At 44.4% G+C, this 25978-nt stretch overlaps 1 protein-coding gene across 2 annotated transcripts in view; it reads right to left on the minus strand.

Annotated features, from left to right (window-relative positions):
• Positions 1-2251: 2251 nt before the first annotated feature.
• CYP26B1 (cytochrome P450 family 26 subfamily B member 1) overlaps positions 2252-25978 on the minus strand; it is a 187374-nt gene continuing 163647 nt past the window's right edge. For both annotated transcript variants that reach the window (XM_089689983.1, XM_089689982.1), the window contains 4 exons: positions 23279-23554; positions 14663-14818; positions 8950-9231; positions 2252-6667 (listed from right to left, as the gene is read on the minus strand). In XM_089689983.1, coding sequence (XP_089546109.1) covers positions 6275-6667; positions 8950-9231; positions 14663-14818; positions 23279-23554 — 1107 coding nt within the window. In that variant the 3' untranslated portion in view covers positions 2252-6274. The remainder of the gene's footprint in view (positions 6668-8949; positions 9232-14662; positions 14819-23278; positions 23555-25978) is intronic.

Here is a 25978-nt window from a genome sequence, read left to right on the forward strand (position 1 = left end):
CCATGAGATGCCCCTGGTACCTTTTTCATAGGCTTTTATGAGTTTGGGCAAGGACACAGGGGCACCATGATCCCCTATTGCCCGGGGGCCCCATGAGTTGTCAGTCCACCCCTGGCACTGTGTGTAAAGTGTGCTGCTTTTACTAATAGATCTCTAAGTTTCTCATCCCTGCATATATATATATATATATGTATATATATATAATGCAATATACAAGAGCACTTTGTAATCAGAGTATAGCATCAAGTCATTGAAACTTCTGGGATATTGATCTGGTCAGTGAAGTAGCAGAGGGGGTTGTTAATCATTAGACAGTTTCAGCTGAAATTAACAACAGGTGCACTAGATGGGCAACAATGAGACAACCCCCAAAACAGGAATGGTTTTACAGCGGAGGTCACTGACATTATTTTCCCTACTCATCTTTTTTTACTGTATTTCACTAGTTTTGCATTTGGCTAGGGTCAGTGTCACTACTGGTAGCATGAGGAGATACCTGGAGCCTACAGAGGTTGTACAGGCAGTCCAACTCCTCCAAAATGTGCTATTGCCAGAAGGTTTGCTGTGTCTCCCAGCACAGTCTCAAGAGCATGGAGGAGATTCCAGGAGACAGGCAGTTACTCTAGGAGAGCTGGACAGGGCCGTAGAAGGTCCTCAACCCATCAGCAGGACCGGTATCTGCTCCTTTGTGCAAGGAGGAACAGGATGAGCACTGCCAGAGCCCTGCAAAATGACCTCCAGCAGGCCACTGGTGTGACCAAACAATCAGAAACAGACTTCATGAGGGTGGCCTAAGGGCCCGACATCCTCTAGTGGGCCCTGTGTTCACTGCCCGGCACCATAGAGCTCGATTGCCATTGGCCAGAATTGGCAGGTCCACCACTGGCACCCTGTGCTTTTCACAGATGAGAGCAGGTTCACCCTGAGCACATGTGACAGACATGAAAGGGTCTGGAGAAGCCGTGGAGAACGTTCTGCTGCCTTTAACATCGTTCAGCATGACCATTTTATTGGTGGGTCAGTGATGGTCTGGGGAGGCATATCCATGGAGGGACACACAGACCTCTACAGGCTAGACAATGGCACCCTGACTGCCATTAGGTATCGGGATGAAATCCTTGGACCCATTGTCAGACCCTACACTGGTGCAGTGGGTCCTGGGTTCCTCCTGGTGCACGACAATATCCGGCCTCATGTGGGGAGAGTATGCAGGCAGTTCCAGGAGGATGAAGGAATTGATACCATTGAATGGCCCCCACACTCGCCTGACCTAAATCCAATAGAACACCTCTGGGATATCATGTTTCGGTCCAGCTGACACCACCAGGTTGCACCTCAGACTGTCCAGGAGCTCAGTGATGCCCTGGTCCAGATCTGGGAGGAAATCCCCCAGGACACCATCCATGGTCTCATTAGGAGCCTCCCCCGACGTTGTCAGGCATGCATACAAGCACATGGGGGCCATACAGACTACTGAGGACCATTCTGAGTTGCTGCAATGACATTTCAGCAAAATGGACTTGCCTGCTGCATCTTTTTTTCACTTTGATTTTCGGGGTGTCTTTGAATTCAGTCCTCTGTAGGTCGATCATTTTCATTTCCATCAAACGATGGGGGGTCCTTACCTTCCTAACACATTACCCATCCATGTCAGTATAGAGATCCAGCAAATTTTTCCCCATTGAGGTCTGATGGGTTTTCAAAGTGTTACTTTAATCTTTTTTTAGCAGTGTATACATATATATATATATAGTGTGTAAAGTGCGCTGCTTTTACTAATGGATCTCTAAGTTTCTCATCCCTGCATATATATATATATACATACACACACTGCTCAAAAAAAGTTACGCACACACATTTTGTTTCTTACATATACGGAACTCTACAGTCCTAGTTTTGAGTGAAATGTGTCCTTAATGTGAGTGCTGACTGTAGCTATAATCAGGGGCGGACTGAAAACTCACGGGCCCCCGGGCAATGGGGGATCATGGGGCCCCTGTGTCTTTGCCCAAACTCAAAAAAAACCTATGAAAAAGGTACCAGGGGCATCTTATGGGGCCCCCTATTGACCCCGGGCCCTTGGGCAGTGTCCCAGTTTCCAAATGGTCAGTCCGCCCCTGGCTATAATAAACATTTAGCTAATTGTAGCTGGCATTTGGTAAGTTCTGGGCGACTTCTAAGTTAAATAGTTCAGACACTCAATAATTGAGACATGAGGTACAAAAAAAGAAATACAGACCACACCTTCCTCTTCTTTGTTTTTCTTTTATTATTGAATTCTATAAAATTGTTGTACTGATTATTTTAAGGATCACAAAATACACAACATTAATTTTAATATATGACACATAATATTATATACATACATCAGAAACCACGACACTGAAAAAATAATTGGGCAACAACTCATACAACAAAAAAAAAACAAAAAAATAATAATAATAATAATAATAATAGCAAGTGCTTCTCTTAATATTAAAAATGTCTGCTAATATAAACATATTAATATCTGGACATTGTTTACAAATATCAGGAAACCCACGCTTTACTAAATAATTATTTAACAACAAGAAAGGGGCAAACGTCATACTAAATATCTATTTGAATTATAACAAAAATACCCTTGTAATATTTTATAAAGTCGAAGAAGGAAAAAAAAAAAGAAGCCAGCTAATGTCATGTATAAAATATTATCGAGAATTAGACTGCACAAATGAAAACAAAAATTTGACATTCAAAGTGCTTAATCTGCAAATCTATTGCAGGGCCATGATGCTTTTGCTGCACGAATCATTACATGGCAGGTCGTAGCATTATTTTTGAAGAAATGTCGGAAAGCTAAATTTGGGATTTAAACGTTCTTCGCCAGCATCCGGCAAACAGCTGACTGTGGAAGCTTAACTGAGGCATTAAAGTGGTGAAAAAAGAGCACTGAGCATACTTGCGCACCTATTTTATGATAAATATATATCTTATAAAACTATATAGATAGCTGTATCTCTACAGATTTATGTAGATGTATATCTTTGTAGATACATACAAAAGGTCTGAGCTTTTTCTTGAGTTTGGTCCCTATTTATAACCTCACCTCTTACGATGAATGAAGAGAACGAGAGATTTTTTTTTTTTTTTTTTTTTTAAGGTAAACATTTAGAGGTGAGATTTTGGAACATTAAAAAAAAAGAAAAAAATTGGAATTCCCTGGTAATCAGCTTATGAATCAAAACTTCTAAATGTGCCTCTTTAGCACAAAGATAAGTTTCACCCAACCTGTACTTTGATTTATTTACTTTTTTTTTAATATAGTGAATAAATAGTATATAAATAATACACAGGGTAGTGTAAAAAGATGCACTCCAGTGACTTACATATTCCACCTAAAAATCTAACCTTTTTTTTTTTTTTTTAATAATCTAGCTTACTGTAGTATTAGATAACAACATAACCACATAAATATAAATCCAGGCTTAATCCTACAAGAGCTGATGGTGTACTTTAAGTATAAGACCAGGAAAAGAAAAAAAAAAAGAAATCAGACTTTAAAAATAAAAGTTCAAGTGAAAAAAATTAAATAAAAAAAAAACATTTCAGACAAAATGAAATAAAGTTCATTTGAAAAAAAAAAAAGAGTAAAATTAAATAATTTATTAAATCCTCCGCCACAAACAAATCAAGTGCTTGCCTGATAGGAATAATGGTTAAGTACTGTATTAAGTTTGAGTGTAACAATCAGGGGTGGACTGACCATTTGGAAACTCCGGCACTGCCCGAGGGCCCGGGGTCAGTAGGGGGCCCCGTGAGATGCCCCTGGTACCTTTTTCATAGGCTTTTTTGAGCTTGGGCAAGGACACAGGGGCCCCATGATCCCCTATTGCCTGGGGGCCCCATGAGTTGTCAGTCTGCCCTTGGTAACAATATAAAATGTAAAGATCTGTATGTATGTTGTAGGAAAGATTTTACAAAGTATAAATTTAAAATCCCTAACATCAATAAGCAAGACTAGATAACTGGTGACCCATGCAAAGAATAGGAACCAAGTCTTAATGTCGGGACTGGGGGAAATTGATTTACAAAATTTGAGATGTCTCAATTCAGCTTTAGTATTGTCGCATGGGACCCATGCGCCAAGAGAAAAGGTTACATATATCAAGGGCAAAATAACATAAAGGTCTAAATTGCACACATTTCTTAGTGCAGTATGGTATGTCCGTGTGGAATCAATGTGGGTCTTTGATGACCGGTCAACACTCGTTGACTTGCCAATGGGATTTCCAGACCTTCTGGAAAGAATATTAGCAATTTTTTGTTGACAAATTGTTAGGTCTGGTTCGTCATTTTAGCACCACTTCTGAACAGCAATATGAACAGTTTTTTATTGCAAGTACTGACATGATCATCTCACACAATCTGGTCCTCCAAATGTCTACTAGACTATGGCCAACATTGTAAAAGACAACTATGTAGCTCATATAAAGCAATGTTTTATAAAAAAAAAATAAATACATCTGATGGCCTTGCACTCTAACCAGTATTTTTAAAGGCCACTGACCATCAGGAAAATGGTTAATAAAAAATATAGGTGACCCCGATGGAATGCGCATGAAAGTTAAGGAATGCAGACCCAAGTGCTGGCTCACGGTTTGTGGACCACCAAATCTCTACTAGACTATGGCCAACATTGTCAAAGACAACTATGTAGCTGGCCTTGCACTCTAACCAGTATTTTTAAAGGCCACTGACCATCAGGAAAATGGTTAATAAAAAAATATGGGTGACCCCCGATGGAATACGCATGAAAGTTAAGTAATGCAGACCCAAGTGCTGGCTCATGGCTTGTGGACCACCAAATGTCTACTAGACTATGGCCAACATTGTCAAAGACAACTATGTAGCTGGCCTTGCACTCTAACCAGTATTTTTAAAGGCCTCTGACCATCAGGAAAATGGTTAATAAAAAAATATGGGTGACCCCCGATGGAATGCGCATGAAAGTTAAGGAATGCAGACCCAAGTGCTGGCTCACGGCTTGTGGACGGATTTGAGGGAATGTAAGGGTCTGCCATTAAGAAGAGTAAACCATGCTAAATTAAGGCACTGGCCCCTAATATTAAAAACAGTTATACACAAAAATATTAGACATGAAACTGAAATGTATACATTGTCATACGCTAGATTCGAGTAGGCTCGCCGTTGGCAAGAAAACAAACAACCATAAATTTCCAGTACAGACAATTACATCAACTCTTTAGGCAAAGACCTTTGCAAGGATGCTTTTCTGCCTGTTCAGTGGTCCTGAAGGCATGGCCACTGTCATAGATTGCTTTGATCTATAGCTGATACCAGACGACAACCAGTCCAACCATTTCACTCATGAAGGTATGTGACTAAGATTGGAGTATCTATAAGTGGTGTCCACCTTTAGTTTCACCTCATTCTTCTATCTGGCTGGAAAAAAAACAATGTTGGGTTGAGTTACTAAAACTGGAGAGTGCAAGATCTGGTGCATCTCTGCACAGAAACCAATCAGGCTGAAGCTGAAGCTGAAGTTAGAAGCTAATTGGCTACCATACACAGCTGCACCAGATTTTAGTAAATCAACTCCACTTTCTGCTTCCAGTGCTTTAGTTGGGTCATCCAATCTAGATGTTGACTCACTTCTATGATTATAATGTAAACCCTGTGATTGCTAGCATGCTAAAAAAACACACTCAATATAATGACCCGTCATTGAAAGCTTTTCTTGGAAAGCTTTTTTTTTTGTCTTTTTTTTTTTTAATTTTAAAGAAAACAAAATAAGGCAGGTATATAAACAGGAGTAGGAAACCCTGGTATCACTGATATGTGTAACACTGAAACAACTTCTGGAGTACAGACAAGAAAGCAACAATAGGGGTAGGTCTTGTAAACATTGGGAGACCACCCAAGAATCCCTCGACAAGGAGATCCACCAGCTCTCCAAAAATCCTTAAGTGAAGTCCTTGCCCAGCCAGTGATCTCCAGGTGTCCTTTTCTGCAGCAGGATTCATGAAGATAGGACCTGGATCAGCTTTTTTTGTCACTTAATGTATATATGTTAATATATTTAAGTTAAACATTCCACAGAGATATAGTCACGGTTTGGTGGCTCGGTATACATAAGTTAGTATTGTTCGTGGATATATTTTTCTTTCTTGTTACTATGTAGCTTTGATTTTGACTGTGTGCTTGTTTCCCAGTTCATTTTGTTTTCTTTTTTTTTTTTTTTTCAGGGAAAGGATATTAAAGGCCTTGATGGCTACACAGTTGCACCAAGCATGGCTTCTGTTTCCGTCACAATTTCATTTTGGTTGGAATCTAGTCCATAAAACCTGACCTTTAGTTCATCAGCTGGATGGACCACCGGCACCGGTGTAACTTTTGGGAAAGTTCTGGTGGCCAGCTCAAACCTGCTCATGCTGGCCAGCTCAATGGCCAAGGTCTTCAAGAAAAGCTTGGCCAACTGTTTGCCCAAACAGTTCCGTACTCCACCACCAAATGGTAAATAATGAAATCTGCCATCTTTGTCTTCTGTACGGTCTTGCCCAAAGCGGTCAGGGTCAAAGACATCAGCATCCTTGAAGACCGGAGATGTGTCATGAGTGTCCCGGATGCTGTACAAGACACTCCATCCTTTGGGGATCTGGCATCCCTAGAGAGACAAAAGATAATATTTATGTTAGTAAAAATTCACTTACTAAAATTCAAAGCTATATGGTATTTTAAAATGTATTTTTTTAACAAAGCTGCTCTAGGTAAAGACACAGAAAACCATTTGGTTTGTATTTTTATTATCAGTTTGGTTTGTATATATACCTATATTGTGCCTATTACACAACGTAGAAGATGAAGAGTGCAATTAGTGAAGGTTAAGAGTAGGATGTATTTAAATGTCTTTATAATGAGGAGAGAGTTTAGAACTGACTTCACCGCTGTTGTAATCATCACCATTAGTCTAAAGCAGTCTTTTTCAACCAGGGTGCTCAGGCACCCTGGGGTGCCTTCTGGGTTCCTCAGGGTTGCCTTGGCAGAAGGCCTACAAATTGCCCAAAAATGTTCAACAAGCCAGCAATTGGATCAAGCCTTCCATTTTCTTACACAAACCAAAAGGTTGTGCAGCATCACCACCTTTGGCACTGTGAGGTCCAGTCGCTGGCATTGTAACAACTGGAAATAATTGGAGAATAAGGAGGATGCCAGGCGCCCGCATCCTTGTTTTCCCCTTTCCATCAGCAATGGGGTCACTTTAGCTGAGTGAAGGAAAAGAGGAATGGTGGAATAATATTCAGTAGCAGTGTGAAAAGGTAAGAAAAAGACACCTCTAATGTTGGGTGTCCTACATGTGTGGATGTTGATGCGCCATGAATAACTGTAAGTTTAGTTCTTTACATTTTAGAACGGGGTGCCTCGAGTTTCTGCAGAATTTTCAAAGGGTGCCTTGAGTGAAAAAAGATTGAGAAACACTGGTCTAAATTACAAGCCGAGGAGGGACAGTGGCACGGGGTCGACAATGTATCCTTACGGCTGTTTTTTACTCTAAGTCAACCATTCTCAGCCAGGATTCCACTGATTCCTAGGGTTCCTACAGAGGTTGCTAGGGGTCCCTTGAGCAGTGGCTGATTTATCTCCCAGCAGATAATGTCCTGATAGCTCCAGGGTTAATACCTATCGGCAGAGCAAGCTGCATAACACCAATGAACTTTTTAACTGTTTGTAAGGGGGGCATTCTTCCCACCAATCCAAGGGGCATTGTCTGCACTGACTCCCAATGAATTGATTTTTTATTTACTACAGGTAATAATATAGCACTGTGAATTTACGCAGCGCTTTACATATATTGTACATTCACATCCATCCCTAACCCTCAAGGAGAGCACAATCTAGGGTCCCCAACTCACATTCATAACGGATGGATGGACCCCATCAGTCCACTCATGTGAAAGGGGCTTAACTCACATTCATACATACACATACTAGGGCCAATTTAGACAGGAGCCAATTAACCTACCAGCATGTCTTTGGCGTGTGGGAGGAAGCTGGAGTACCCGAAGGAAACCCACACAGGCACAGGGAGAACATGCTAACTCCATGCAGGTAGTGTCTTGATTGGGATCTGAGCCAATGACCCTAGTGCTGCTAGGCGGAAGTGCTAACCATTTAACCGCTGTGCTTTAGCATGGGTTTCCTGAAAAAATTATTTTAAGGGTTCCTCTAGGGCAGGGGCGGGCAATTGTGGCCCTCCAGCTGTTGTAGAACTACAAGTCCCATGAGGCATTGCAAAACTGACAGTTACAAGCATGACTCCCAAAGGCAGAGGCATGATGGGACTTGTAGTTCACCAACAGCTGGAGGGCCACAGTTGCCCACCCCTGCTCTAGGGTAAAAAAGGTTGCTCTAAATCCTTGTTTGGCTGCATGGTGTTCCAGGTGCATGGAAGAGTAGGAAGGGGATGCAGGTACACAATAGGGTCTCTAGTGAGTAAAGCCTGGTACACACATACTGTCTTTTTTTTTTTTTTAAGCCATTACCATCCTTTGGACCAACAGTTGAGCAAGCCTGTACAGATGTGTTCCTCATTGAACAAAACCACCAGTCTTCCTGACACGTTTAACCTTTTGCACATATATGTGGCCGATCGGCGGGTGGGTCTTAACGCCGAGCAGCCGCATGTATACGGCTCTGTTAAAACAACCCACCATGCTCCCTGCATGTTCTCAGCACAGTAGCCGTGAGGGATTGGCCAGCTCCCGATGCATACTTGCGATAGGGAGCTTTCTGGCCATGTGACCACCGTGACAGCCAATCACAGTGGTCACATCACCCGAATGCCCAGCTTTTAGAACTCTTAAAGGGCTGGGAGGCGGTCGGCACAAACGGGTTAAAACAAAAGACCTTGTTGAATCCAAGCCCAGATGGATAACTATGAATACTCACGTCCAGCTCGAAGGTCTGCAGCACAGTCCGGTAGCCCCCAGAAACTGGGCTGTAAAGCCTCAGCAGCTCTTTGATGACGCAGTCCAGGTAAGGGAGGGTGGTCACGGTGTCTACGCGTAGTGCCCCCTCGCAGACGCAGCCGTTGTGCAGGATCCCATTGCTGCGCAGCTCTTCCCTCAGCTTCTCCAAAACAGCTGGATGCTTCAGCAGCTGCATGATAAGCGATGTGCTAGCACTGGCGGTGGTGGCGTGGGCAGCGAAGATCAGCTCCAGAGTCCCATCCTATGCAGGAGCAAACAACAGTCAGCATTTTAAGGAGGAGTTTCACTGTGCACTGTGATTATAGCATGTGCAATATTGTATATTATTTATTACAGGCAGGAGCGGACTGTCAACTCATGGGGCCCCCGGGCAATAGGGGATCATGGGGCCCCTGTGTCCTCGCCCATACCAAAAAAGCCTATGAAAAAAGCCAATGAAAGGTACCAGGGGCATCTCATGGGGCCCCCTACTGACCCCGGCCCTCAGGCAGTGCCCGAGTGCTCGAAAAGGTCAGTCCGCCCCTGATTACAGGTACTTATATAGCGCCGTCAATTTACACAGCGCTTTACATATATATTGTACATTCACATCAGTCCCTAACCCTCAAGGGGTGTACAATCTAAGGTCCCTAACTCACATTCATACATACACATACTAGGGACAATATAGACAGGAGACAATTAACCTACCAGCATGTCTTTGGAATGTGCGAGGAAACTGGAGTTCCCGGAGGAAACCCACACAGGCACAGGGAGAACATGCAAACTCCAGGCAGGTGGTGCTGTGGCTGGGATATGAACCAATGACCCAAGTTAGAAGTGCTAACCATTTGGCCACTGTAAATGGTAAATAGTCAATACAGAAATAAGGGAGATGAAGTTGTTGGCTTACCTCCCCCCCCAAAAAAAAAAAAATCAAGCTCTAATCTGCATGCTTGTCTACTAAGCATAATTCCCCCTCTCCACAGTAAACAGCCCCCCCAAAAAAAATTGCCCTCCTAGCACAAATCTTCCACCCCCCCCCCCCCATCCCCACTCCTACCATGTTACCTCTTCTAGCACAAACCCACCAAACCCTCCATCCTAGCACAAATCATCTTCCCCATCCTCCCTTCCAACACAAATCCTACCAAATTCCCACACCTAACGCGTACCCCAAAATTATCACTCCTAGAATTCTTACCCCTGCCACCCCCCAAATTCCCCCTCCAAACACAACCCCCCCCCCCCAATCTGTTCACAGTTCCCCCACCTCACATGATACCATAGTGTCCAGGGCAGCTGCCCCTCCTGCCCACCCCTTGTCCTGGCCCTGTGCCCAGGGGCGGACTGACCATTTGGAAACTTGGGCACTGCCCGAGGGCCCGGGGTCAATAGGGGGCCCCATGAGATGCCCCTGGTACCTTTTTCATGGGCTTTTTTTGAGTTTGGGCAAGGACACAGGGGCCCCATGATCCCCTATTGCCCGGAGGCCCCATGAGTTGTCAGTCCGCCCCTGCCTGTGCCCATATGACTACTGTGTAGTTGACTTGTATATAGTTACCTCTGAGCATTTAAATTCCATATCAGTATACAGGTGCAATATAGGAAGGCCGTTTAATAGTCTGGTCTTTATATCTATGTTTTAGTGACTGTTCAGTTTTAGATATTATGAGGTATTTATTCTTCATATACCATATAAATGGTTCATATGAAACAGTTTTATGAAAATGACAGCCCTGGAACTTGGAACCGGAAAAAAACAAAAGATTTCCAGCTATGCAGCATGCCAACAAAGGCCATCACGCTGCACATCACAAGAACATTCCTCAGCTGATCAGGAGCTGGGACTACACAGGCAGCCTGGGTACTTGGCATGGAGAGCTGCCTGGGATGGTGCCAAGTGCACTGGGCAAGCTTCCCCAGCATGTCACTAATTTAGCTGCCATTACTACCATATGATGTAATCAGACCTGAATCCAGCACTGAGAACGAGCTAATCTCTTGATTAGACAAACTGCTTGCTGCTAGGCAAGTACATGCAAGATACGTACACTGCCAGCCTTTTCCTGTGCCCAGCGAGGGAGAGAAAGACGAGGATGACATCAATAATCTATGGGCTAAATGTACATTTATGCTGCCAATGATTTAACCATTCTGAATTATAGGTCTCATTTTTCAATGTGCCAGAATGGTATGCTGCCTGTGTGGCCCATAGCAGACAACCAGCATTTCTATCCTCTTGGAAAGTGCAACAAAGAAATTTCATCACTGGAGTCAAGAAGTCAGTAGGTGCTTTTCTCATTCAGCGTAGAGCCACAGGTTTGCTTTAACCCCTCCCAGGGGCGGACTGACCATTTGGAAACTCGGGCCCGGGGTCAGTAGGGGGCCCCATGAGATGCCCCTGGTACCTTTTTCATAGGCTTTTTTGAGTTTGGTAAGGACATAGGAGCCCCATGATCCCCTATTGCCCGGGAGCCCCATGAGTTGTCAGTCCACCCCTGACCCCTCCATATAGCAGGACAAACCTTCCTTTCACTCCACAACCGCTCTATTCAGCAGCTGAAGTCGAAGGGAATATAGAGTAACATGGTCTCCTCGGTGTGACAGAGTCAATCATCACTGTCTTACAAGGAGTCTATAGCCCAGTGTGAACTACAACTCCCATGACTGGTAACTTAAACAGGATAATACTTTCAGTGTATAAATGGAGCAGTGGGGAGTAAAAGGAAGGTAAGGGTATACTGTTGGGAACATGGATATACCGTACGGTGTGGGGGCAAATCACAGGTTCACTTTAAGCCATCAGCAGAACAGACTTTTCAATGGCCGTGAGCCCTCGAGTCCATTGGTGTGTTTAGTGTTCTGCCTAACTGCTGTTACACACTACAGGGGATTGCTGACCAGAGGCTGTCACCAAATAACCAGGGACTGCAGCCAAGCGAACAAAGACTGCTGCCAAGCTAACAGAGATTTCCACCAAGCTACCAGAGATTGCTTTCTGGCTATCATAGACTGCTGTCAAGGTACCAAAGACTTCCACCAAACTACAAAAGACTGCCACCAAGCTAATAGAGATGGCTGCCAAGTTACTGCCAAGTGACTAGAGATTGCTACCAAGCTACCAGAGACTGGTAGCTTGGTGGAACTCTTTGGTTGCTTGGCACAGTCTCTGGTAACTTGATAGCAATCTCTAGTCACTTGGCAGAAGCCTCTGGTAGCATGGCAGCAGTCTCTGGTAGCTTGACAGAAGTATCTGGTAACTTGGCAGCCATCTCTGTCAGCTTGGTGGCAGTCTTTGGTAGTTTGGTGGAAGTCTTTGGTACATTGACAGCAGTCTCTGATAGCTTGGTGGAAATCTCTGGTAGTTTGGCAGCAGTCTCTGTTAGCTTTGCACAAGTCTCTGTTAGCTTGGTGGCAGTCTCTGTGCCAAGCAAACAAAGAGTTCCACCAAGGTAAGAGAGTCTTGTGTCAAGCTAACAGAGACTGCTGCCAAGCTACCAGAGATATCCACCAAGCTATCAGAGACTGCCACCAAGCTACCAGTGATTGCTTTCTGGCTATCATAGACTGCTGTCAAGCTACCAAAGACTTCCACCAAACTACCAAAGACTGCTAAGTTACCGGATACTTCTGTCAAGCTACCAGAGACTGTTATCAAGCTACCAGAGACTGTTGTCAAGCTACTAAAGGCTTCTTCCAAGTGACTAGAGATTGCTACCAAGCTACCAGAGACTGTGCCAAGCAAACAAAGAGTTCCACCAAGCTACCAGAGACTGCTGCCAAGCTACCAGAGACTGTGCCAAGCCACCAGAGATTGCTGCCAAGCCACCAGAGACTGTGCCAAGCCACCAGAGACTGTGCCAAGCCACCAGAGACTGTGCCAAGCCACCAGAGACTGTGCCAAGCCACCAGAGACTGCTGTCAAGCTACAAGACTACTGTCAAGCTATCAGAAGCTTCACCCAAGTTACCAGAGACTGCTTTCTAGCTATCAGAGACTACTGTCAAGCTACAAAAGACTGCTGCCAAGAACCCAGAGAGTTCTGCCAAGCTAACAGAGATTTTCACCAAACTACCAAAGACTGCCGCCAAGCTAACAGAGATGGTTGTCAAGTTACCAGACACTTCTGTCAAGCTATTAGGGATTTTCACTGAGCTACTAGAGACTGCTGTCAAGCAACCAAAGGCTTCTGCAAAGCGACCAGAGATTGCTACTAAGCTACAAAAGACTGTGCCAAGCAACCAGAGATTGCTGTCTAGCTACCAGAAAATGCTGCCAAGCAACCAGAGAGTTCGGCCAAGCTACCAAAGACTGTGCCAAGCATGCAGAGACTGCTGTCAAGCTACCAGAGAGTTTTGCCAAGCTAACAAAGACTGTGCCAAGCTACCAGGGACTACTGTCAAGCAACCAGAGACTGCTGTCAAGCAACCAGAGACTGCTGTCAAGTGACCATAGACTATCACCAAACTACCAGAGACTGCTGCCAAGCTACCGAAGACTGCTGCCAAGTGACAGTAGACTGCTTTCAAGTGATCAGAAATTGCTGTCTTTCTATACCCTTCCTGGGCATTGTATATTTTGAAGAGGAACCGTTGCCTCTTTCCAGTCTTTAGCTATGCTAATGTGGTCATCATATGTGGTCATCACTATGTACATAGTGAATATTTGAAAAATGCTGCTTTCTATATGTATTTTATCCAAATAAGCAAAGGTTGGGTAAACTGCACATAGAATGCCATTTTTAAAATAATATTCATTTGTACATTAAGATGACTACATTATCAAAAAAAAGCTGGCTACACTGTTAGAATTTCGGCTGATTTAGAGGAACCAGGTAAAATCCTAACAATGAATGGATCTGCCAACTTGTCAGCATAACAGCGCCAGCAGTAAATTAGCTGTAGGCACAGTTAGTTATTCTGATAGCCGGGACTATCAGCTGTCAGAATACAACAGCAAGGCAGGGAGAATTTGTCCATCCACGCCATTTGTGTGGCTGGAGAATCTTTTGGTATATGGCCATCTTTAGTGTTGTATAAAACTTGACTCATAGACTTGCACTGAGAGGGTTTAACACAGCAGCATGACAAGCAAAATTGAGTTAATCTCTGCAGCCATTTAGCAGAGGGGCTAATCAAATCCCTTGTAATATAGATGGCCACCATTGGGCACATACACCAATCTATATAATAATTAAATAAAACAAAAATGGAACAGCAAGTAACAGAGAAAATGACAAGAGAAAATAACACTGAAACAAAAAATAGCTGGTTTAAACAAAAAACCTATGCTTCGCTGTGCCACATGTTCACTTAAATGCACTGTCGCAAAGTCAGTATTAACAGGGCAGTCTTAACAGCATCATGGGCCCCTGGGTAAAGTAATGCACTGGGGCCCCTACCAGCCTACCCCAATTTATGCAATGAAAGTAATAGGAGTTAAACATATATTTATTAGTACTTTCAATCAGCCATCCCAGGACAGCTTAGTAAAAAGCGTGACTGTCCCAGCAAATCCGGGACAGTTAGCAAGTATAATGTAAAGTATGATTATACTGGGGCCCCCCATGCACCTAGGGCCCCATGGCAGTGCCCAGGTGTGCCCATGCATTAAGACAGCCCTGAGTATTAAGGCTCTAAAATCTTATATTGGGCCACTGTAGGGTTAGCATTTCACAGAAGGATAATCACCATCAGCTCCTGCATGGTCAGCTCATTGCCGTGCTCCTTGCCACTCTCGATAAGGACATCTAAGGCGTCCATGTAGTCCTTCCCCTGGGTGTTCTGCAGCTTCTCCTGGATTGCCTTCTCCAAACCCCTCAGCAGTGTCTCACGTGCTCGGATGCCCTGGATAAAGCAAACAAATAGAATGTCACTCTACAGATTTTCCACTTAAAAAGCCAATAGTAGATGCCATTTTGATGTCACACAAAACATAGCGAATGCATTCTACTGTGGTCAGAGGGTATGCCTACAGCTTCTATATGTACTACACTATCAGCTGATTATCTGTAGCAGCTGGAAGAGGGAGATAAATATCTATGGCCAAGTCTTGTCAATGTTTGGTCTATTGGGGAGTGGTTGAATCTGCTTCTGTTTCAGTTACAGCATGTTCCTAATTATGCCAAGGCTCACCTTAGATGGGTGATGCGTTACCACCAACAAAGGGTGGGAGACATTCGCCCATCCCAGGATCTACCACAACACCCGTATATGAATCACACAATCACCATAGGAAGGTGAAGGTTAGAAAGGAGGGCTATCGTATGCAAGACAAGGAGGGCCTCCTTCAAGCGAAAGGAGAACCAAAACATGCACGGAGGGGACTATAATGAACAGGTTGGAAAATCTCAGAAAACGATAATTAGCACTTCGGATCAAATCAAGAGATCTGCAGATTCACTCATTTTTTATTTGTTTAAACATTTATCCTTCTGATATGCTGGAATCACACAGCTCAGTGATATCTTGAACTTCTTATCCAGAAAACATTACATGCACCCACTCAGATTATCTGTTTGAAGATCAAAACATCTAGATTATTGCATGTTTTTGGCGACATAATTGGGATATCTTGTGTCCCATATGGAACTTTTCAACCTTGAAAAAGTATCCTATGCCTGCTTTGATGGCTGTATTTGATGGGAATACCCCTTCCCTCCTGTTGTCTACGAGGGTTAATAAAGAAAGAAAGGGTGACAATGTACCCATGTTTTTATTATATGGTTGATTTTTTCATCTTTATTCTTTGATGTATCATAAGGTACTGTTTGCAGAGTTACCCCTAAAGAAAGAGCGATTGTCTGTGAAACGCATTGGGTATTCCAGTACGGTCACTGTTTTTCAAGCTGTTATATCCCTTTTTATTAGATTTTATTATTGTAACAATAAGCCCATGATACATGTTGAGAATTGAAAGTCAAAATCATTTTTATATATTTTATAATATACTTATAATAAAGAATAATGTTACATTTTTATTTAGTTGTTGCTCTGCCTTTAAAGTCCCATACAATTGAGGGGAGGGGGATAATTCTACAATGTGTCCTAGAATAGGGATGTTGGCAGGTGTTACAGAGAATCTTATTCAGTTCAGGGATATGATGTATGATGCTCCCTTTAAAGATGTGCTCGGGCACGAAACGCGTTGGGAGGAGCCTAGCTGTGTACGTCACGCTGTTGAGGCCATCGGCAAATCTTGGATTCTCTTGCTTTGCATTGCCAGACATTGCCAGATGTGAGTGCATTCCTGTTTCGCTTATTATTCAGCTATACGTCTAATAAAATACTGCACTATCAAGTACCATTTTTGGCTTTATTTCACAAGCCTTTTAAGGTGGATTTCTACAAACGCCTTCTGGGTCCCTATCCATTGGTCATGTATATCTGAGGAGATGTCCCTAGAGAATGTGCATAAGGTCCGTTAATCAACTTGTATGCTGACGTGTGGCAGATGATTGCCTTTGGTCCTATCCACATCCAGATGATTATGACGGGATATACCTTTTACACAAATGCGCACAAAGATTGCGCTTCTGGTTAGTGCATTCACATTACCAATTTTCCAGTCACCTAGTCACGGAAACAGATTACTGCCTCATTGGACTTCATATTTACCACCAAAGTCACATGACTATATTTGTATTGTAGTATTGCTTCCACTATTTATACATCATATCTGGACGATTCACTTTGCTTTCACATCTACGCCTACTGGCGCTTGCACATATTTCACTTGAATTATTATTTTAGCGCTACATCTTTGTTATCAGATATGATGTATGTATTGTATGATTTTCTGTTTATTTGGCTGCAATTTGTAAGTTGGTCATAGGGCCTTTTAAAAACCAGCTGGCTCATTAGCACTTCTAATGGTCAAACATACACACTATAATTTCATGGGATAGCCCTAAGTAACTCAATCCAAAGGCTTCTGGCCAGCCCATTACAGCTACTACTGCTATTACTGCTGCACTTTAACAAGATGCTTCTACCTGATGATAGAAGAGCACATCACCATTGTAATGTATATGGCACCAATGCCTTTACAAGAGGAATTCTTGTTTAGAATACCATATTGTGACGGGAGTGACTTTGGGTGGGGGGCCCATGGAACACAGCCCCCTTTGGAGAGGTGGGGAGACCCCTGTCTTAGCTCCCCATATCCCTATTATGTGTAAGTCAACCTGTGCCTGTTAGGGGTACAAGGTGATCTGTCCTAATATTGGGGTGGGGGGTTGTTCATTGTTCACTGCCATGCGGCTGCATCCCATTGTTCTATTGTGTGTGTATTGTCTACTGCCACTTGGTGTATCCCATTGTTCTATTGTGTGTCTTGGCTTGGTGGGGGTGTTTCTGGCAGCCCTTCCCCCTGATGGGACTGCCTGCTGATGTGTTTCCTGTTACTGGATGTATTTTCCCGCCCTGTGTATATATCTTGTGTTTGTGTTAAAATAAAGCAGTTCACTTCCTGTTTTAAGATGAGTCTGGTGCTGTCTCGTCTTGTATGGCCAGCGGTGGAGGTCCGTGGATAATGTTCGGACAGGGAAGCGGGAGTTTAAAGGAAATACCATAGTGCAGTCGGGGTCCGGTTCCGTTACACATATCCTCCAAATTATTTATATGTACAGACTTCCCAATGCATTTTAGTTTATTTTATATGATGAAAAACACCGCAAGAGGAACAGAAAAATTCCAAAGAGGGCAAGAATAACCCAAAACTCCACAATGGGTTAGGGGTAAAGGGTGATCTGTCCTAATATTGGGGTGGGGGGTTGTTCATTGTTCACTGCCATGCAGCTGCATCCCATAACCCAAAACTCCACAATGGGTTAGGGGTACATGTACAGACTTCCCAATGCAGTTTAGTTTATTTTATATGATGAAAAACACCGCAAGAGGAACAGAAAAATTCCAAAGAGGGCAAGAATAACCCAAAACTCCACAATGGGTTAGGGGTACAGGGTGATCTGTCCTAATATTGGTGTGGGGGGGTTGTTCATTGTTCACTGCCATGCAGCTGCATCCCATTGTTCTATTGTGTGTGTGGGGGAGAACACAGCCAGGAATTATGGATGATGGGTGATACAGACCACCACTGTCCACAGATAGCTGGAAAATTACCTCTGGATATAGTAAGTCTTTAAAAACACGCCCACCCCCCTTTAAAAAAAATGGTTGGTATAACAATTGTCTGAATGAACGCCAGTCAGTTCTTTTTACAAGGTTTTTCACGTCTCACACTGACCTAAAATCTATTAAAGCAGCAGGTATTTCAGAGGTGATCAGAGAACAAAAAAGGTTTCTAGGTTCCATGACTTAAGCAGCATTTGACTTAATCCTGAATTTAAAAAAACGAAATGGTTTCATCCATTAGTCATCTGCCCGGAATGTGGTCTTTCTCATGACTTGCTCCTATTCTCGTTCATGCCTATTTTATAGGAGCAGCTTAGCTTATAAACCTCATTATCCTAAAATATTTATAAGCAAACCTGACACATCAGGACGTCGTAAATCATTACAGGATGAATCACTGCTGATATCACTCACAGACAACCCTAGCTGCATTTTTTTATGTGAATGGTAACTCATTAGGGCACTAATATAGGGGCAGAAGGATCAATTGCGTCCTTCTGAGCAGGAGGCCAACTTGCAAGTTCAGGAGGTTGGATTGGAAAGATGTAAAAAGTTCATAACCCTTCGTGCTCCAGGAAGGGATGGCCTCTTTCAATTAGGCATGTCAGAGGGAACAACTTATTTACACATGTACAGTATACACTCAGCGGCCATTTTATTAGGTACACCTGTTCAATTGATTGGTAACACAAATTGCTAATCAGCCAATCACATGGCAGCAACTCAATGCATTTAGGCATCTAGGCATGGTGAAGACAACTTGCTGAAGTTCAAACAGAGCATCAGAAAGGGAAAGAAAGGGGATTTAAGTGACTTTGAACGTGGAGTGGTTGTTTGTGCCCAGGGGCGGACTGACAACTCATGGGGCCCCCGGGCAATAGGGGATCATGGGGCCCTGTATCCTTGCCCAAACTCAAAAAAACCTATGAAAAAGGTACCAAGGGCATCTCATGGGGCCCCCTAGTGACCCCGGGCCCTCTGGCAGTGCCCGAGTTTCCAAATGGTCAGTCCGCCCCTGTTTGTGCCAGACGGGCAGGTCTGAGTCAAAAACAGCTGATCTCCTACGATTTTCACGCACAACCATCTCTAGGGTTTACAGAGAATGGTCTGAAAAGGAGAAAATATCCAGTGAGTGGCAGTTGTGTGGATGAAAATGCCTTGTTGATGTCAGAGGAGAATGGAAAGACTGGTTCAAAATAATAGAAAGGCAACAGTAACTCATGTCAATATGAACCAAAATCTCTGTGGAATATTTCCAACACCTTGTTGAATCTATGCCATGAAGATTTAATATAGTAGTGAGGGCAAAAGGGGTCCAACCTGGTACTAGCAATGTGTACCTAATAAAGTGGCTGGTGAGTGTAAAGCTGTCCAACCTTGGCGCACTTTAACATAAAATGGGTCAAAAGATCCAACCACAACAGGACTATATTACAGAAAGACCATTGCATAAACATTCGTGACTCTGAGGACCTTCTTGGTTCATATGAACAGTAACAAATGGCTGGAAAAACCAATCCCAGCTGATCTTGATTTACAGGAAGAGACAAGGAAAGGGCTGCTGAGTGTGGGACATACTCACACTCCAACTCTGCAACCCACCGCCCAGACGTTCTCTGCTGCCGGATTCATGTCTCCATTGATGGATAATAGAGAAAACACCCTCTCTGTCCCAGTTAGCCGGTGGCCACACTCTCCTGCCCAGAGTGCTTCTCTGTTGCAGGGCAAGCCCTTGTCAGGAAACTGTGCTTTCCCCTCCAATTTGCTCCTCTCACCTGTTTCTAGGTGCTACCTGTCCCACCTCCATTGATCTAATTGACTATGGCCCTGGGACACTCTATTTAGCATAACAAGTCCACGTCTCTGGACTTGTGAAAGTATTTTGCTACCTGGCTCCTGTACCTTGTCATGTGTGTTGCCTCTCTCTGACTTTCTCTGGATTAAGCTTGTCTGCTGCTTGCCTTGATCTGGAACCAGGGGCAGACTGACCATTTGGAAACTCGGGGTCAATAGGGGGCCCCATGAGATGCCCCTGGTACCTTTTTCATAGGCTTTTTTGAGTTTGGGCAAGGACACAGGGGCCCCATGATCCCCTATTGCCCGGGGGCCCCATGAGTTGTCAGTCCGCCCCTGTCTGGAACTGTTTCTGGATTCTGCTTCATCTGCTGCCTTTCATGTCTCTGGACTTGCTTAGGGGATATCCTCCAGCTGTGCTACGACCCATGCCTGATACTCCTGAAGACCACAGATATTCCTTTTCGTTACCTTTGCTCAGTCCCTTGTTCACCTGGCCAAAAACTATAGCATCATGAATTAGGTCCTGGGGCAACCAAGTACCGGTGAAGGAACGAGGGCTTCTTTAGGTGAATCTGCAATCGCCAGCCATAGTCTCTGACCCGGGGGGGGGCATTAGAGATGCTGGTTCAATAACTAGTGGAACTAATACTGGCTGAATGAAAGGCCCTACAAGACAGATAGCCATTAAAGTGAACCTGTGCTACCAAGAAGCCTAAACACAGTAAAAGTGTGTCCTAGCACGACATAGGAAATCTGCTCCACCTAAATAACTGTGCACACTTCTAGGAACTCTCTAGCTTCACAACTCTGGAAGCCCCCCGCTATTCTTATTGGACACTAAGGCACTCGCATTGACTCCCGGGATTGGCAGCTCCCTGGAGTCAGAGTGGTATTAATGTGAAAGCATTTGTGGAAGTGTGCTGCTGAGGTTGAGGATTTCCTGGACATCATGCAGACATTTATAGTTTCCCAGGCCTGCATCTAGGGGGGGTGCTTGGGTGGGCTGTGCCCTGCCCCCCAGATTTTAGCTGTGCACTCTCAGATTTCTGAGAGTGCATTCAATCATCCATGAGACTTTATGGTGACAATTGATAAAAGGGGGACTCTGTTGGGGGCATTTGATGGTTGATGTGAGTGGGCACTCTGATTGGGGCATTTGATGTAGGGGGGGGGGCACTCTGATAGGAATATTTGATATGGGGGGGCACTCTGATAGGGACATTTGATGTAAGAGGCACTCTGATGGGGCATTTGATTTAAGGGGGCACTCTGAGAGATGCAATAGATGTAGGGGAGCACGCTGATGAGGACAGTTGATGTAAAGAGGCACTCTGATGGGGACATATGATATAGGAGGGCACTCTAATGGGGGCATTTGATGTAGGGGGGCACTCAGGTAGGGACATTTTATGTAGGGGGCACTCTGATAGGGACATTTGATGTAAGAGGCACTCTGATGGGGACATTGGATGTAAAAGGCACTCTGATGGGGACATTTGATTTAAGGGGGCACTCTGATGTGGACAGTTGTTGTAAGGGGGCACTCTGACAGATGCAATAGATGTAGGGGAGCACACGGATGAGGACAGTTGATGTAAAGGGGCACTCTGATGGGGACATATGATATAGAAGGACACTCTAATGGGGACATTTGATGTAGGGAGGGCACTCTGATAGGGACATTTGATGTAAGAGGCACTCTGATGGGGACATTTGATTTAAAAGGGGAACGCTGATGTGGACAGTTGTTGTAAGGGGGCACTCTGACAGATGCAATAGATGTAGGGGAGCACATTGATGAGGACAGTTGGCACTCTGATGAGGACATATGATATAGAAGGGCACTCTAATGGGGGCATTTGATGCAGGGGGGCACTCTGATAGGGACATTTGATGTAGGGGAGCACTCTGATAGGGACATTTGATGTAGGGGAGCACTCTGATAGGGACATTTGATGTAGGGGAGCACTCTGATAGGGACATTTGATGTAGGGGAGCACTCTGATGGGGACATTTGATTTAAGGGGGAACGCTGATGTGGACAGTTGTTGTAAGGGGGCACTCTGAGATGCAATAGATGTAAGGGAGCACGCTGATGAGGACAGTTGATGTAAAGGGGCACTCTGATGGGGACATATGATATAGAAGGACACTCTAATGGGGACATTTGATGTAGGGGGGCACTCTGATAGGGACATTTGATGTAAGAAGCACTCTGATGTGGACATTTGATTTAAGGGGGCATGCTGATGTGGACAGTTGTTGTAAGGGGGCACTCTCAGAGATGCAATAGATGTAAGGGAGCACGCTGATGAGGACAGTTGATGTAAAGGGGCACTCTGATGGGGTCATATGATATAGGAGGGCACTCTGATAGGGACATTTGATGTAGGGGGACAATCTGATAGGGACATTTGATGTAGGGGAGCACTCTAATAGGGACATTTGATGTAAGAAGCACTCTGATGTGGACATTTGATTTAAGGGGGCACGCCGATGTGGACAGTTGTTGAAAGGGGGCACTCTGAGAGATGCAATAGATATAGGGGAGCACGCTGATGAGGAGAGTTGATGTAAAGGGACATTCTGATGGGGACAACTGATGTAAGGGGGGAACCTTATAGGAACCCTGATGTAAGGGGGAACTCTAATGAGGATTCCTGAGGTAAAGAGGGACTCTGATAGGGACACCTGGTATAAGGGGGCACAGGTTCTGTTTAATCATCTTAATCTAATGACAGCCTGATACATAATAGTATTCCCTGTTCACTCCTGCACCATGGTACAGAAGCATGCCAAGTGAACAGGGAATACTGGTTCCCTGTATCTCTATCACACTATTGCCAATATCCCTCCTAAATGTTTTACTACACCCCCAGATCCGGCCCCGCTGGAAGATGAACATTGTAAGAGTATACTGTTTCTTTGCTAGACGTTTTGTTGACACATGTTCACTAACAGCATCATTAAAAAACTGTTCATCCCTGCACAGATGTTTGCTAAGTGGATTTAGACCTCACACATTCCTCGAACCCTGTTGCAAACCTATTGGAACCTATGCCAACTGGCTTAATCACATGCCTGTTTCCTACATCTGTTCTTGTCCACCCCAGAGTTTTCGTTGTTCTCACCCACCTTTGTGTGTTCCAGCTCCTTCAGACACATTCTTCATAATGTAAAATAAATACAAATGCAACATGGATGGTGGGCACCTCTCATAATGGGCACAGCAGATGTGCAGAGCTGGGAACTCCTAGGTGGTTTACATTTCCAACATCAACCAAGAACTTTGGGCCCTTACACAGAAGCTTTCTCTTAATTCCTAAAAATGAACTGACTGCTTTCAAAGACTACCGAAGATTTATGGATACCTACCCTCCTATAACCACTGAAAGGGATATCCACTGGCAGTGAGAAGACATTTTCGACAAACTGTTGAAACACCCGGAACAAGAGGTTCAGTTCTTCATCAGAAAGCCTGAAACCCAGCAGAACCCTGATGGCCATGCGGAAAGTCAGCTTCTGAGCCTCACAGTAGACATTGATGGGTTCGGGACTGCTGCTCCACATCCGTAATGTGTCCTGGATGACCAGCTGTATTTTCGGGAGGTAGGTCTCCAACGCTTCATGGTTGAATATTTTCGAGAATACCTACAAGAGGCAGACAAGAACACAATATATTCATCAAGCACAAGATTCATTCAGACTTATTCATGGCAGAAGAGGACACTATAAAATCAACAGAAAGGGGAAGCTACGCCTACTACAGGAAGGCGAGCCAAGCCAGGTTCTGGCCTAGCCGGCCTACAGTGCTGTTTGGCAAGTGTGGGGCTTGTGTGTAATGTAATGTAAGCGTACTCCTTGATGAGCCAAAATAAAGTTCAGCTCCTTGAAACATGAGGGATTGGAGAGCAGAAACCCAAAATGAGGGAGGAGAGTTGTCAGTCTGAACAAGAAACACAAGCAATGTGTGAATGTGAAAATTTCCCCCGTAGTCAGCAGGCGTCTATACATGTAAGACTTTCCTGGCTCAGGAGACACATTCACCATACTTCTTGTTTGCTGCGTTTTGTTTGCAGAAGATTTAGTGTTAAAGTCCTGCCATCCATTGGCTAACTCAAGAGTCTGAAAAATGCAAGCCTCCATTTGTATGGCAAGTTCATAGAATGTTTCCTTATGAATCTTACTGTGGTCAGCTGTCTTGCTTTGGTGCAATGTAGCTTTAGCCAAAACCTTTCCTAATGATTCCCTATAACACGTATTGGCATCATGTGGGCAGCACTCAACTTAGGGCCCATTTACACTAACCTGTTGTGGTAATGTAGGTAACATGCCTTACTTTTTTGCAGTGCCCCTTATGATGAATGGCACCTCAACACACTAAGGCAACGCACCTGCATTGCAGCGAGTCCCAATGCATGACAATGCAGAGTAGCGAGGTTGCATGTGTGTTGCATGTCCATTTGGGGTACGTTGGCAGCCAATTCATTTCTTGCAACACACATTAACACGCCCTAAAACCCACATTAATGCTTCCATATGAAGTAAATGGGCCCTAAGAGGTGAAGATGGGTACTTATTGTACTTTTGAGTAAGGAGAGCGGCCCCTTAGCAATACGTAATGCTCCAAAATTCTGACAACAATCATGGCGTTTCTGAGTTCCTAAATGCCTTTGGTGGCTTTTCCAAACTGCGGGCCAATAATTGTTTTCTTTATGCTTCACAGATCAGTTTTCAAGGTTTCAAATCTAATTTTACAACATTTTTATCCAAACAACCCTTTTTCTCCTTGGTCTGTAAGTCAATGGACCACTGTCCCACCTCCCCCACTTTTGCCTGTCTCAACTGCCACTGCGAACATTTAACCGTTGCTGAACTGAATGCACTGTGGTTTTAAGAAAGGATGCTGCACAACACTGCGACTTGTCACATGAACAAAAAAGTTAGATCTCTGCAAAAAGAATTACTGTAGAGTGATTTTAGAAACTGATTTTATTATTATTATACAGGATTTATATAGCGCCGACAGTTTGCTCGGCACTTTACATTATGGTGGGAGACAGTACAGTAACAGTACAATTCAATACACAAGGGGTTCGAGGGCCCTGCTCCTTGGAGCTTACAATCTAGGAGGGAGGGGATAGTGGTACAGGAGGAAATAGCTGTGGGGGATGGAGTGGTTGGACAAGTAGAGGAGTTCAGTATTAGCTGAGGGCGGGGTAGGCTTCCCTGAAGAGATGGGTTTTCAGAGTGCGCCTAAATGTGAGCAGAGTAGGCAATAGTCTGATGGATTTGGGTAGGCAGTTCCAGAGGATGGGGGAAGCCCTAGAGAAGTCCTGGAGGTGAGCATGGGGGGAGGAGACAAGGGAGCTAGAGAGTAGGAGGTCTTGTGAGGAGCGGAGAATACGGTTTGGGTGGTATTTAGAGACAAGGTCAGTGATGTAATTAGGGGCAGTATTATGAACGACTTTATACGTCAGTGTTAGTGTTTTGAATTTTATCCATTGGGCAATTGGAAGCCAGTGGAGGGATTGGCAGAGAGGGGTGGAGGACACTGAGTGGAGGCCAGTGGAGGGATTGGCAGAGAGGGGTGGAGAACACTGAATGGAGGCCAGTGGAGGGATTGGCAGAGAGGGGTGGAGGACACTGAATGGAGGCCAGTGGAGGGATTGGCAGAGAGGGGTGGCAGATACAGAACGGTTAGTAAGGTGGATGAGTCTGGCCGCAGCATTCATGATAGACTGAAGTGGGGATAGCCTGCGATGAGGTAGGCCGGTGAGGAGGGAGTTACAGTAGTCAAGGCGTGATATAACAAGGGAGTGAATGAGTTGCTTGGTGGTTTTTGTGGTTAGGAACGGTCATATTTTGGAGATGTTGCGGAGGTGAAGTCTACATGAGTTTGTCAGCGATTGGACCTGGGGCTGAAAGGACAGATTGGTGTCTAGGATGACACCTAGTACTCTGGCTTGGTGGGTGGGACTGATGATAGTGTTGTTGGTCTTGACGGAGAAGTCAGGGGGAGGGCCGTGGGCTGGGGGGAATACTAGGAGCTCAGCTTATCTTTTAGAGTGTAAG

Source organism: Staurois parvus, unplaced genomic scaffold (genome assembly GCF_062004578.1).
Source record: "Staurois parvus isolate SC_StPar_1 unplaced genomic scaffold, SC_StPar_1.0 ptg000507l, whole genome shotgun sequence".
Lineage (NCBI taxonomy): Eukaryota > Metazoa > Chordata > Amphibia > Anura > Ranidae > Staurois > Staurois parvus.